Genomic DNA, 14,507 nt, shown 5'->3' with positions numbered 1-14,507 from the left:
TGTAGTCTGTTGTCGACTCGACAAATGACTACACGGAAAAGGATAACAGAGTCATATGTCTGAAAGATGATAATCTCATAGTTTTCCTTGAATGTATTACCAATAATTTTAAAGATCCATTGAAAAAGTTGTAAACATTGCAGTTATTGTGTCTGTCATTTATGAATAACCTCTAAAATTATTAATAAAACCAAAAATTACACTACAACATATGTCATGTATTTACAGTGTTGTGCAGTATATATTACCACTACAACAGTACTCTAGACGTGCTCGCTTCGGCGGCACATATACTAAAATTGGAACGATACAGAGAAGATTAGCATGGCCCCTGCGCAAAAAAAGTCACGCAATCTTCCCGCCCGCGAATAAAAAAAAAAAGATTAAAAAAGGTGAAGAAAAGCCCAGCGAGGGCAGTATGCATGAATGATAAGTCTAGGCCTTGGTACGTTGCCAGGCAACTGCAAACAAAAAATTGATATATAAAGAAACCCCAATAATTGATAGTGAAAAGAGGCAATGGGCACGCTCAGCCATCAGGATTCGATCCATAACATCACGTTGTGCCCTTTTAGTATACATACGTATCTGACTGATTGCCTTTTGAAATGATTAAATAAGAATAATAATCATCAGCGACCTTAAGCGACCACAAATGTGGGAGAAACCCGCAAGGGCTTATGAATTACAACTTACATGTCGGGTGGCTTACATTTTAGCTCAAATTTGGAATATTTTCAATTTAGAAAGTCATTTCAGATGGGAAAACCATAGATTGCTCTTGGATGAAAAACCCACCTTACTATGACCCGGCCGGAAATCGAAAAATAATCGTAAATATGTGGTTTGGGGAATATGGGGGCATATATGATTATATGGGCAGGTAAATAGATTTTGAAAAATACCCACCAAACTGGTCAAGCACTATTTTGAAGGGTTGATCTTCTTTCGTGCCTCCATCCAGGATTCCTTACTACCAAACTCTTTACCCTCTACTGCTGGGCAGTATGAATCCAAACCATTCGTCCCAATGTGTCGGCTGTGACCAAACTCCTTTGTTTTTGGTAATTGGCAGTTCTTGCATCTGTTGAAGGAGCTTTTCCTGTTGTAAGTCCTTCTCTTGGAGGTCCCAGTTTGCTCATCCTCCAAGGCTCTTTTCTTCTGGTAGTACAGGGTGGTCCTGGGAATTGATGGTGGTACAGAACTTGACTGTATAATCTGGAGTTTGAATTGAGGGGCGTCAGCTACCAGAGCAACCGGACAACTAGTTGGAGGAGAGGTGATGTGTGACGGCCGAGGGACATTAGGCCTTGAAGGAAACTCATGAGGCTCTGAGTGAGGAGCCGTGGATGGTTTTGGCAGGAGTGTACGAGGAGGAGGGAGGGATGTTGATGCCTCCATAGTAGCAGGTGGTGGCAGGGTTTGGGTCAGCACCCTCTTCTCCAATTTCTTCTGTCTGGAATTCCACCTGGATACACATAAAAAAAACAATGGTACAAACAAGCCTGGCAACATAATTGGTGTTACCTATGCAAAGAAATTGATAACTGGTATGAAATATTACCAAGTAAGAAGGGTCGTCTGGTTCAGTTCATACAACTGTAGATTTGTTGTAGCCATGAGTCTGTCATGCAATGTCACCAGATTCCTGATGTGATGGTACTTGTCCAGGATCAGCCTCCATCTGGATATGGTGTTCTTTCCCTTGATCTTTTTTGAAGAGTGGCAGATGGACTCCAGTTTAAGACAAATAGCCTCAACAAGTGGGCTGGCATCCACCGATGTTGCTGGTCCTGAATTTCCACCTACCATCGCTCTGAAACAATTGACAATTATCAAGATATTGCTTTTATTTTATGCTGTAAAAATAATCAAGGTTATATTGTTACAGGATCCTCACTGTAAATTACACTTTCTTACCTTCTGAGACTAACCGTGCCTTGTATAACGGTTTGTCTGTGTGACGTTGCTGGCTTCTTCTTCATGAACCTTCCAGTGTGATGTGCATCATCCCTGTACCGTGACGGATACAACACTCTTGAATTCTGCAATGCACCAGGAAGCCTCTTCCACAGGTGTATGATGGTGTCCACAGCAGACTCTGTCAGAACAGGGACATCATGCAGTCTGAAGAGCACTTCTCCAATATCTTGGATCTGTTTCCAGCCAAACAGTCCAGAGGGCCCTATAGCCTGTGGGGAAAAAAATGAATTAATGCGGATGTAAGTGAGAGAGAATGTAGAAAAATATGGTGACACCTGGGAAAGAGTGAGGTGCAAAGATTATTCAATTTAAAGTAACAATGAGTACTCACAACTTGTGTTGTAGGACTGGCGGTGTCAAGTAGAGTTAAATGGTGATGGGAAGCACTGCTTGCATCTGGCTGGGCACTAGATTGCCCAGGCACTGAAGGTGACCTGGTTTCTTCCACTGAATCTACTAAAGAAAAACTCCATTAATAAATATTATTCAAGTAATTGATTATAATGGATGCCCTGCAATAAATAAATAAACAAGTACTCCTCACCTTTAAGAGAACTGGAGGTGTGTTCATGTGAAGTCCCTGGTGGTTCTTGTTGCTGACTGTTGAAAGGAGAGTAGATGGTCGGGTCGTCCTCTCCAGGTTGTTCTTCAAAGCCTTCATCATCCAGGACATCTGTCAGGTCTTCTGGTTCATCCGGGTCAAGCCTGGCAGATTTCCAATTCTTACCTGTTTGGCTGTACAGGTACTCAATGCCAATTTTCTCACCTGTGTACCTGGCAGGATCTTGGTAAATCTGGTCGAAGGTGGTACCATACACGATCTTGTTGACCCGGTTAACCTCGTGCCTCAATTCGCTGTTGTAGCAATGAGTCCTGGCTCCACTGCTTTGAAGTGCAGAGAACGCGCGATCTTCGTTCCATCGTACAATGCCCTCAAGAAGGTATGCTTGGAAGTGCATGGCATTGGCTGTAGTTCCTGAAAGATTATATATTTAATTGTGATAATTAATATCTTTGACGGTGTTGATGACTGTTGATAATGTTGAAGACAATGTACCTTGAGAAGAGCCGTTAACATGTAGATGATAAATGGGCTTTCAATATACTTGGGGTGAAGCATTTAATTTTCAGATGATAAATGGATTTACAATGTACCTGGAATGAAGCGGTTAATGTGCAGATGGAATGACTCTAGTGAAGTGGACCCTCTAGCGCATCGGTACACAGGAAGCCTCTGCCCACCTTTCACTAGCGAACCTGTCTGAGTGTACAGCTGGATACTGGGATCCTCCGGATCTTGGATGCACTGCACGTGGCGCTGCTGCTCATCCCATATCATCTGGATAGAATCAGGGTGTAGAAGAGGAATGCCCATGGTATCTTTACCCCTCTCTGAACTAAACACATCTATAACCTCCTTGATGAGACGTGTTGTGTCTTCAGTTCCTCGAGTACGTCGCCTGCAGTGCAGCTGCAGCTCCTTCTTAGTGATGTGCAAGGCTACATTCTGTTTCTCGAGACTCCAGACACCACTCGCACCCAGTTCTGCTTCCTTTGCAAGTCGTAGCTGGGCTAAATCTGCAGCGTCCCACTCAAAAATGCAGGCAGACAATTGAGACATAAAGGCTGGGTAGAGAGCATGTGACTGTGACGTGCAGCCAAGAGAAAATCGACGTAAGAAATGCCAGATATCCAGCCGTATGAAAAGATCACTCCATTCATGGAACATCTCCTTCAGCTTGGAATAATTCCCAGTGCAAAGGCAACAACCACGGTCAACATACAACAACTTTGGTGGTGGCATCTCGTTTGCCAGTCGATACCGTTGCATCAGCCCTGTTGCCATGTCTAGGAGACCTTCTCCCTCTGAATCTGTCATGACAGACATAAGCACCTGCCCATGCTCATTTCCAATATTTGTGCACCAAGATGCAGTGCCTGCAGCTTTACCCGCCAGCTTTTTTGTGATCTGAAAATGTAAATATAAATTATTGAATATATCCGAAATATTTCCTAGACTGTGTACGTTTATGTTGAAACTGAAGTGATGCTCACCTTTTTAGTAGAATCCAGTTTCAAGACTGTTCCGTATGTTGAAGTGATCTTTGCCTTCACTTCATCCAGACGTGTCATAACATCCCTGACGAACACAGCCAGAAACCATGGTGCTGCTGGCACGGGTTGCATGAATGGGATGTTTTTTGCAGGAGCTGTTATCTTCAACATTCCTTTCTCTGCTTTCGTGTGGAATGGTTCTCTTGCCTGCAAAAATTGCAAGACTCTTTGAAGATAGACTTCCGAGTGCTGTTCGAGAATTTGCTTCTGAACCTTGGTAGAGGAGTTACCCAGAGTTCGTTCACGGAGAAGCCGGACCACCTTCATATCACAGGAGTACCTGAAAAATAAAATAAATTACTCTAGACACCATGTCCTCACAGTAACTGTACCCCATTGTCAAGATTTATGAAATGCATAACTGCAACTAACTGCATTGCTTACCTATATGTCAGTATAGCTGGAAAGAAGCTTCGGCGCCCCCTGTCCAGTTGGTCCAGTACCAAGTTCGACCAACCTGCAAATTTACGCTTGCAAAACTTGCATTCGAGGTATTCTGTGCCCATGTAGTACCATCCATCAACATCAAGTACCCTTCTCACAGTTCGATAGAGACCAGCTCGGGTCAGATACATCTGTTCATGACAAAAAAAAATCATTATTGTTACATATCCCCCCCCCCCCCCAAGAAAAATACTATGTGAATCCCCATGAAAGTAATGGTAACCTTTTTATTCTCATCCTGCTTTGCTTGACATTCAGCGGTACAGCGCAGACCCAGATGAAGGCCCCAAACTCTTTGCGGCGCCCAAAGGAAGAACGGCATGAGGAAATACGGAGCAGGTGAGGCTGGTGGGTTACTGTGAATTTTGATGGGCTCTGGTGGATACCACCACATCTGCAGGTTCGAGGTCATCTCCTGCTTCCCACTTTTGGCATTGACTTTGAACAGCGCCTTGGCTATCCATGCTTGCTGTTCAACGGGTAGAACCAGTTTCCATGTACTAGGAAGGGCATGCTATAAAGAAAAGTAAAACGGTACCATACTAAAGCTTGTAACAACTTACACCATTCAGAAACTCTTTCACAACAATTTACAATTTTAAAGATGTAAAGATTTAAAATTAAAGCCTTACCTCTGTTATGGTGCTCTGTTTTGGTGTTTTGGAGGGATCCCACTCCTGATATGGTGAAACACTCACTGTTGACGGAAGTGGCAAATGGTGTTGTGCCGACTGAGTGGTTGAGCTACAAGAAGGAACTTCAGATGACTCAGATAGTAGTGTGGGTGGTGACACCACAGTAGAACTCCCCTTGTTAGGCTGGGAATCTGTACAAGTCAGATTAAGCAAAATAAATTTTTAAAAAAGGAGACAAAAAAATATATGTAAACATGATTTTTTTTCAGGCTTCAACAAATTAAGCCCCAATCATTGATATATTCATGCAAAATGTGTGATAAATAATACATGCAATGAAAATTTAACTTTTCATCCACACCTGTGTTATTAATGATCCATAAGGCTATAATATAGGAACCAACAACACATATGATTAAGTGATTTTATGTGAATTATGCTTTCCTATTTCTCTAATATTTGAATAAAGTGCAATCTATAGCTAGCTATGGGTATATGGTGACATCTCTCTAAATGAAAGGGGAAAATGAAGGAGATGAAAATCAGTTAAATGAAATAATAAACATGCATCTGAATCTAAAACAAATGGTATACTGTACCTCTTTCCATAATGTAGCTTTTTTCTACTTTCTCAGCAACCCTGATCATTGCTTCATCCTCAGCGGTTTGCTCTGCCTGCATCTTAATCAGGTACTTTTTCAACATGTCCAGCTTTCCGCCAGGGTAAGTCACAGGGTGTCGCAGCATACCCTTTACATAGCTTTCATGTTCTTTTTCAGTTGACAGAAAAAGTGCTTGTCTGGAGAGATTGCTGTAGGGTCCAAAACCAACAAGGATATCTCCTTCTGTCGTACTCAGCTTAGGTTGTGGCCTTTTGTCCCTGCGAGCTTTTATGGCTTTCCTCATCTCTGGGAACATGTTGACATACCTTGAGAAAAGCATTAAAATAAATAACAATGTACATATTGACTCTGCAGTGACCATCATTTATACCCTTTATTCATATTGGATGATTTTAAATTTGCAATTACTACCTGTACAGTGCTTCTTTGTTGTCCCACTGTGCATCTGGGGATGTCGAACATGGTTTTTCCCGAACCGCCTCATGGTCAGCCATCAACATTACTGCCCAACCAACATCGTTTTCCACAAGCCAAATGAATGGTTTGCCACGGTACTTGCCAAATTGTAGACAGCTCAGGCTGAGCACCCATTCTTTATCCTCTGGATCACCCTTACTAGTTTGCAAGAGACGTTTCTTTGCCTCTCTCTCGACCTTTTAAAAGAAAAATAACATCTAATCATTAAGGTGGCAAGACTTCAATGTGATTAAGCATTTGATTACAAAGCATTTAGGTATCAGTACAGTTCTCCAGCTGGAAGAGTCGGTTATTAATTATTACAGTTAGAAAACCCAGGCTTTTCTTCAAAATGACTAAAGATTTTAATGTCCCATAGACAGTAATGATTCATAACCCCTCCAACTTCAAAGACGAATAGTACTGTGCCCCCATACTGTATAGTTTTTATCTCATGCTGCTAAAAAATCTGCAAATACCTTTATTGTTATTGATTTCTGTGCAGAGTTGGCAGACTATGCACTGACTGCATCCAGTCTGGTTTTAAGCTATATTTAAACATACCTCTTCCTTCGACAGTTGTTTTCCAAAAATACCACTGCTTTTTTGCCTTTTAACAATCTCTGCTACCTGTCTTGCTCTTTCAGTACAAGCCAACATCAAGTCCCCTGTCAACTTGTTGTGGAAGCGAAATGTTGGCTTTCTTGGAGGCATGATTAGACAAAAATTGTCACACAATCTTCAGGCCTGTAAAATGAAGAAAAAAATAAGAAATTTCAAACTGTAAAATGTCACAGACATGTACAGTCCATCAAAGAGAAAGCAGACTTAGAGGCAATGAGCACGTCCAACCAACAGGATTCGATCCATAACATCACGTTGTGCTCTTTAGCATAAATTAATTCGATTGTTTGCCTCTTGATAAATCAAATTGATTGAAAAATGATTAATGTATATTTGACTTCTTACACAATACCAATGAACCATTAACGGATGAAATTATTTTATGAAAAAAAATTCTAGAAAGCCTTACTGTAAAAAGCCTTAATGCTAACAGGGTTTGGAATAAAGGAAAGCTATTCAAAATAGGTTTATTTGACAAGCCTACTGTGTAATATGGAAAGTCATGCAGCCCATGATGTAGGCCCTACCTACTTTTCCTTATATTTACCATCACTTTGGCACAATGACTCACCTGTAATTGTTGGAACTGGTGCATAAAAAGACTAATTTGCAATTGAGATAGGGCCTATGAGCCTATCATCAAATGAATATTATTTCAATTTCTGTTCAAGTGCTCGCCATGCCGTGTTTTATACATAATAGATGAAGCCGTGGACTATCATTCATATCATTAAATAATTAAGTTCAAAAGACTTTACCAATCGATCATAAACGTTGCACTATAAAAGGGAAGTAACAGAGCCCAAACTGGTTATAAACTGCTTTATTAACGATCATTCGCGCAACTAGTATGCGAAACATACAGTGCTTATTTGAATAGACGCTACTGTAAAAGTTTGCGTCATATTTCATTCTGAAAATTACTTTGTTTTCATTTAAAAACTTACAAAGACACTCCTTTTCAGTAATGGTAGCTTCAATCCAATAAAACACACAGAAAACTGGAAATAAACTGCAATATCTGTAATTCACTCGAGTCCCAACTAGTGAGAGAAAAAGACCAAAGATTCAATGTCACAGCACTTGATAGTGATACAGATAACTACTGTTCAATTTTAGAACATACCATGAATGCGATTGGTTGAAATCGTCTTAAAATGTTCTAAAATTTCAGAGGCATAATGAAGCTAGTGGGCTGAAAGAAAATAAAATAGATACGGTAACGAAGGAATTCATTGTCTTAACCAGTGGCTAAAATACCGTAGTGGAGGAGTGGGGGTGGATATATCATCACTTTGAGGAGATGCTCTGATAGCTCATTTATTAAAGTAAAAAGCATAGCTCAAACAATGATATTTGGCATTCCGGCCTCCGGGCAGAATACCGATGTTGTCAAGTATTTTTTATGCCAATTTCATTCAGTATTACCTACATCATGTAACCATAGCACTAGCCTATGCTATTATGTTGAGCGACGATCAATGAACCAACCGACCGACCGAATGAGGAATTTAATCGCATGTGTTCTCCCGAAATTATTATTTGCCTAGGAAATGCAAATGTGACAACACCAATTGTATAATAAAATCGAGTGCTGTATTGTTTGTTAATATTATAAGCCAACCTCGGTTTGTTTAACATACTGAACTACAGAGTTGGCTTTTATGGACTTACGTTAGCAGTTAGCATTAACAATTAAGTGCAATTAATAATAAATTAATAACAACAAGGCCTTGCTCAGTACTGCAACCGACACAGTACAGTGTCAGTAGGCCAAGTCTAATTACAAATTCGCGGAACCGTTATATCAGTAAAGTAACGTTGTGATAAATACCTGCCTAGTGACGATACAGAAAGATACAGAATATATCTACTTTGTCAAATCCTTTAGACTATTTCTTACCGGCGATGTTAATATGTCCATCAATCCTTTACGAATTTCAGGAGACTGGTCTACGATTCGCGTTGTAATTGTATTATTTTGAAGAGATAACAGTTTCTGCAGCGCAAGTTGTTCGCAACTAAAAGTTGTATTCAGAATTTCAGGTGCACTGACGTCATGCTCTAAAAATATAAACTGTATTGTCATTGGCTGAGACGTGTTCTAACATTGATCTAAAATTATATATTTTAGAACAACGGAGATACCTCATTGGTCAAATCTGTTCTAACATTGCTCTAAAATAGCTCTAAGATCTGGCGATTCTTAGCGCAAGGATGACACGCAAAATCGTGAAGCGTTCCATATTTTTCGCTTTGTTTTCCAAGAATTTCTTCATTTTCGTACAAAAAAACTACCATTTTCATCTTTTATGTTGAAACAAAATAGTATGAAGATTCTTGCTCATAAAGGAATGATGTAAAGCTTTGCTTTTCATTGTAAGGAGACATTCACACGTTTCCATGACTATAGGCCTGAACCTTTCCAAATTTGGTCCCCTAACTTTCACGCCAACCTCTTCCCCCTCCACCCATCCCCGTCATAGTTGAAATCCCAAATATGAATGTCTATACAAATATTCTACTTGAATTTTGTAAAGCTTCGAAATGAATGAGCAGTGTTCTTGATGGTGTGTAAACCTTCGTGACATAAATGTTATCTCCCTCATTTTTAATGTTCACATCCGTACCTCATGTGTGTACTCCTGTTCCTTCCTATTGAATGATCTAAATACGTCGAAATTCTCTTTAGCAGGGTTTCCCTAACTTTATCCCCTCACGGACCCCCTGTGGATGTCAGAGTTGTCCACGAACCCACAGCATTTTATGCCGGCGTCACACTGTCCCGAAGTTGACACCAGATGGACACACGATAAAGAAAATGTTCAAATTCGGCTCTGATCGTAAAAACATCGGGCCATTGGTGAGGGCATCTTAAGCCATCGTATAACCGCCGGTGGAGTTTTTCAGGCTCCGGCAGCAACTTCGTGAGCGGTGGCAAAATCTGTGGCATGCCAAAAAAAAAAAGCCGGAAGACATTGCGAAGGTTCATTTTCGTGTTGCATTCGTGTGTCCATTTTGCCCTTCGTAATACCATCGTGAGGGCATCTTATCAAATCGTGTCATCTTCGTATTTACTTCGTGTGATCATTGGTGCCATCTCGCATTTTCGCCTAACGAAGAAAATACGAAGGTAACAAGAAGCTGCCGATTGTCTTATGAAGGCAACACGACTACGTGAAGCCCTCGCAATGCCGTCGCGTATAACCATCGTATTATAGTACGATGACATCGAGATTGGACCATGGTGTCGGCGAATATCGCCGAATTTGAGAACCTCAAGTGTCCCAGGTGTCATGGTAACGTGGACATATGAAGGCCAGCCTCAGAGCATCTTCCTCAGTCAGTCCTGAGCAACTCTACAGAGTAGAGGCGTATGTAACTCCCAAAACCACAATCACAATTAACCACAATTCAGTTCCTGCAGAATGGCATACTTTGGTGATGAGACAACCAGGGAAAAGAAGGCAGCAGCATTGCTTCTTTTAATGTACCTCAGAGAGCATGATGGGCAACTCTTACAGGCCCAGCACCTCCTCTTACAATAACAAAGCATTATCTTATTTTACTTTGTCATTTCTTTCTATTTGCCTTCCTATAGCATTCGATAATGTACTTATCGATATACGTCGTCATGTAGCCACCGCGTGGCCTCCGTGTGGCATTCGTGTGTCCTGCGGGTAAACTTCTTAATAGAAATGCACGTCTTCGTTTTGCCTTCGTGTGTGGTTCGGGTGCCATCGCGTGACCTTCTGTAGGCGTCGTACTCGCTTCGGCTGTTGATTGGCTGTTTACCAAGTTCGGGACCATATTCGTGCGAAATTCAAAATTCCATATTCGTATGGCCATCTGGTGTCAACTTCGGGATAGTGTGACGCCTGCATTAGGCAATGCAACTTGCCACATTATAACTTGTCTTGATAGATGAAAAACTGGTGGTCTAGGTGTCTTATTTGTGCATTGTCCAATGATATAACACCATAGCAGAATACATACTAACGTACTGTTCGAACGATACGTGGAACGATACGGTCCGTTTTCCCATAACGTGGCGAATGATGGTTGGAACGATACGTGATTCGTGTGTTAGGCAATGGGAACGATACGCACAGTGTGTGTTTCCCTATGGCGTTACGTCATAGGAATATGTTACAATCAGGGCGCTTCTTCAGTTGGGCACTGTGAATGTACGGAGTTCTGCAATAGACCATGATGCAATCTGTTATTATTTAACAATTTCCAATAAAAAGATGATTGATCGATTATGAAATTCAACAATTCATCATTTTGCGACAAAATTATGGATTACGCTCATACAGTCCTCATTGTAACAATTTCAATGTTACAAAATGACGAATTAACAGCTTAATTAATCTCTTCAATTCAACGTGTTGCAACAAAATTGTTAATAACGCCAGCATCAGAATTACCATGGCGATGGAGGGGCGTTATGATTTGACCGTTACCGTGACAACGATAAGTGACAACTATGATCGTACTTTCATGACTATGATAACCATGCATACTTACGCCGACGGCGGTGTCCATGACCTTTAACATCATGATGACGATCAAAATGTCTAAGAGGATTATGTAACCTTGACGATCGCGGATACGACGTAACGATGGGACATGGCGATCAAAATGTCCTTGTCGATGATTATGGCGACCACCAGTTACGATGATAGTGATGTATCTGTCATTGACGATAAAGATATATGATTAAAATGAAGTTCGTATTGCCGATGACCGGGTGCACGACGTTGTCGATGGTATGTAATATCACGGTGACGCGCTGAGACGATGGCGACGACAATCTTGATCACGACAAACCGTGACGCCTGCGACCCTTACCGAAGCAACGATGGCGGCTCCATGTTGGGGACCGACTGCGCCTCACGGTGACCCATCCACGTTTAATTAGGGGCGGACTGAAGAATTAATTTTCTACTGGTTCAGTGATCCGAGCGGCTACGTACGCTACAGGCCCAAGATGACACATTGCTTGCAGAATATGCTATAACATCTTTCACGATCACTGAGAATGGGGAAAGGGCCTTTGCATGTGTCTCAACCTGGCGGCACATTGGCCGTCTCAAATGCATCAGATACGCTTGCGCGATATTTTCGACCTAGTAATACGTCCAGCCGCCCCGATTGCAGCGCTTATATCATTAATTCGAACAAACGAGATTAAGTGATTTACAACTATACCAATATGTATGAATTGAAAACGCTATACTTGTATGAAATTGTAACAGTGTAACCATCAATATAATGTATTGTATCTGCAACCTTCCTTTCCTTTTGTCAGAGAAATGAAGACAATGGGTCAGCAATATAAGTAACGGGTGGGCCTTAACCTCAAGACAGGATTAAATTGTCTCCAGGTCCCAAGTGGTTCAATGCTTAATATTATTCAAACTGCTGAGTCAGTTTTACACTCATTCACTATGCCGACACAAACACAGAGAAAAGTACTCAGTATGATACATTTACAATTACTTCCAAAACAGGTTACCGCAATACTGTAACAAGACTCCGCACAGGAGGTGTGAATCTAGATAAACAATATTAAAGGGAGTGGAGACTCGCGCACAAAGAAACATTCAAACATCTGATGCTGGTAATCTGACCTAGTCTGAATGAGATGTAACAGAAGTGTTAGACACCCAGTAGCGTCACCAGACTTTTCAGTCTGGGGGGGGGGGGGGCACAGGGGGGCACCAGCATTTGATGGGGGCACTTAGGTGGATACGGATCGCCGTCCTGGGGGAGGGGTCTTAGGGGAGGGGGTGCCCCCCTCCAGGCGCGGCGGAACGGGAAAATTATTAGGGGGGGGCTTATGTGTAGAGACTGTCTAAGCGGAGCGCCACCATCGGTTGCAGGGGCGTATCCAGGATTTTCCAATGGGGGGGGGGGGCGCAATAATACATTTTGTTGTTATAGGGCCAATGAAGCCTACAGTCAACTATTTTTGCTTTATAAAGACGCTTTATTTGAAAAGATCGCACTGCGTGTATGGTAGGCGAGAAATGAAGCTAAAAAAGAGCCGTACATTAACGAAGATGCATAAATGTGGCATGAAAATATTCTTATCCCTGGCATTTGGTGGGGGGGGGGGAAATGGTGCATTACATCCCCTCCACCCATTTTCATGAAAGGATATATCCCCCCCTCCACCCAGGATCGCCGCCCATGGCCATATGTGATCCATTTTTCGACCTTAATAATAGGCAACATTTCCAGTAAATATGGACACAAAATGCACAATTTAGTATGGCTGGCATGTCATTTAGTGTTTATAGTGATAATACAAACACAATTACCATCTATGTTTCTAAAACTATTATGCCGCCGAACTTCGCCAGAACCTTTTTTTGGCAAACAAAAAATAAAGCATACGGGAGGGGGGGGGGGGGGGTTGAGCGATCACCGACATCTCACATAAAGGTCGTCATCAATGTTTTTATTTTTTATTTTTTATTTTGCTAAACTTTTTTTTTTTGATGACGGCCAATAGGGGGGGGGGGCGCGCCTGTTGCGCCCCCCTGGATACGCCCCTGCTTGGTCTGAGGTTGACAGGTTAGGAGCTGACGAAATGTGAGAATGTGAGGGTCCTCAGGCACCATACTTGCCTATATTTGTGGACCCATATATTTACCCTGTTGTGTAGGGGGTGCAGAGGTCATTTGAGGTCAGATGCTTGTAGGAACAAATGGCGAATGTTCACACCTGCATACTGAGCCATACTCGATGTGTGATCCAACTTTGGATTGCATGGTGAGATCCCTGATAGGAGCCAATAACGATGCTGGAACCTGTTACATCTTAATAGATAATGGGAGAAAACGAGAAGGACAAGAAAGGAGTCGGGGGTCATGCACACATTAATTCAACAAATGTAGGTTCTATTGATAGGGTTAGGCATAATATCGACAGCATGTGGTTCATATCCTCTGCAAAATTCTGCGCCTTGTTAAAATCATTACCTCAAAAATAGCAATTTCTGGAGATATCTTCAGATCGAATTTAGCATCAAATGTGGCAGCATTTTGCATCTAGCCCATCCTCCGTATGCGAAAATTTTCCAAAGGGGGAGGGGGCAGTGGCGGCGGAACCGGGGGGCTTGGGGGGCTCTTCCCCCCAATGAAAAAGTTGAGGGGGCAAATGCATGATAAGCCCCCCAATATTTACCAAGGCTCCGAAACGTGCATCTGCCCATTTTTCAATGCATACTTGTCGATCTGTCCGATGCACACGTATACTATATAGGTGTAATAATTTTAGTAAATGCTGGGGGGACCGTCGGCCCGTCCCCTGGCTATAGACCACATTGTCACCCCAACCGCGTCTTCACGCCCCGTGAAAAGTGGAAGCAGTGAGTGTGAGTACCGGTAAGCGCAACACAACTTCGTCTTAGGCCAATGACTTGCTTCATTTCAGCCAGTTCTCCAACATCCCCTTACTACACTCAAAAACGTCTTTGCGAGTACACTACGAGTAATAGCTACTCTCTTAAAACACCATCGAATATACAAATTACTATGTTTTTACAGACTTTTACGTGCAATCTGAGAAATTGCAGGCTTGAGACCCATATTTTAGGGCTAGGTATTCGCAGCAT

The 14,507-nt window shown here is 42.0% G+C and overlaps 4 protein-coding genes and 1 non-coding gene across 5 annotated transcripts; 1 reads left to right on the top strand and 4 right to left on the bottom strand.

Moving 5' to 3' along the window:
* Positions 1–269: 269 nt before the first annotated feature.
* On the top strand, positions 270–339 carry LOC139968283 (U6 spliceosomal RNA). Its single transcript, XR_011793290.1, has one exon. It is a non-coding gene; the product is annotated as a U6 spliceosomal RNA (small nuclear RNA).
* A 585-nt stretch (positions 340–924) lies between these two features.
* On the bottom strand, positions 925–2,035 carry LOC139967647 (uncharacterized). The gene is made up of 3 exons (XM_071971625.1): positions 1,921–2,035; positions 1,565–1,816; positions 925–1,468 (listed from the first exon to the last, which is right to left on the bottom strand). The coding sequence occupies exons 1-3, from the start codon at positions 1,983–1,985 to the stop codon at positions 925–927; spliced, it is 861 nt and encodes a 286-aa protein (XP_071827726.1). The 5' UTR covers positions 1,986–2,035.
* A 419-nt stretch (positions 2,036–2,454) lies between these two features.
* On the bottom strand, positions 2,455–4,014 carry LOC139967645 (uncharacterized). Its single transcript, XM_071971623.1, has 2 exons — positions 3,139–4,014; positions 2,455–2,959 (listed from the first exon to the last, which is right to left on the bottom strand). The coding sequence occupies exons 1-2, from the start codon at positions 3,869–3,871 to the stop codon at positions 2,466–2,468; spliced, it is 1,227 nt and encodes a 408-aa protein (XP_071827724.1). The 5' UTR covers positions 3,872–4,014; the 3' UTR covers positions 2,455–2,465.
* On the bottom strand, positions 3,876–5,803 carry LOC139967649 (uncharacterized). Its single transcript, XM_071971628.1, has 2 exons — positions 4,483–5,803; positions 3,876–4,378 (listed from the first exon to the last, which is right to left on the bottom strand). Exons 1-2 carry the CDS (start codon positions 4,695–4,697, stop codon positions 4,012–4,014), a joined length of 582 nt encoding a protein of 193 aa, XP_071827729.1. The 5' UTR covers positions 4,698–5,803; the 3' UTR covers positions 3,876–4,011.
* LOC139968161 (uncharacterized) lies at positions 4,896–12,546 on the bottom strand. Its single transcript, XM_071972557.1, has 4 exons — positions 6,821–12,546; positions 6,212–6,453; positions 5,777–6,105; positions 4,896–5,011 (listed from the first exon to the last, which is right to left on the bottom strand). The coding sequence occupies exons 1-4, from the start codon at positions 6,968–6,970 to the stop codon at positions 4,896–4,898; spliced, it is 837 nt and encodes a 278-aa protein (XP_071828658.1). The 5' UTR covers positions 6,971–12,546.
* Positions 12,547–14,507: the final 1,961 nt, after the last annotated feature.

Source organism: Apostichopus japonicus, chromosome 5 (assembly GCF_037975245.1).
Source record: "Apostichopus japonicus isolate 1M-3 chromosome 5, ASM3797524v1, whole genome shotgun sequence".
Classification (NCBI taxonomy): domain Eukaryota; kingdom Metazoa; phylum Echinodermata; class Holothuroidea; order Aspidochirotida; family Stichopodidae; genus Apostichopus; species Apostichopus japonicus.
The sequence above is the reverse complement of the archived record's forward strand: the minus strand, read 5'-3'. Positions and strand labels throughout refer to the sequence as shown.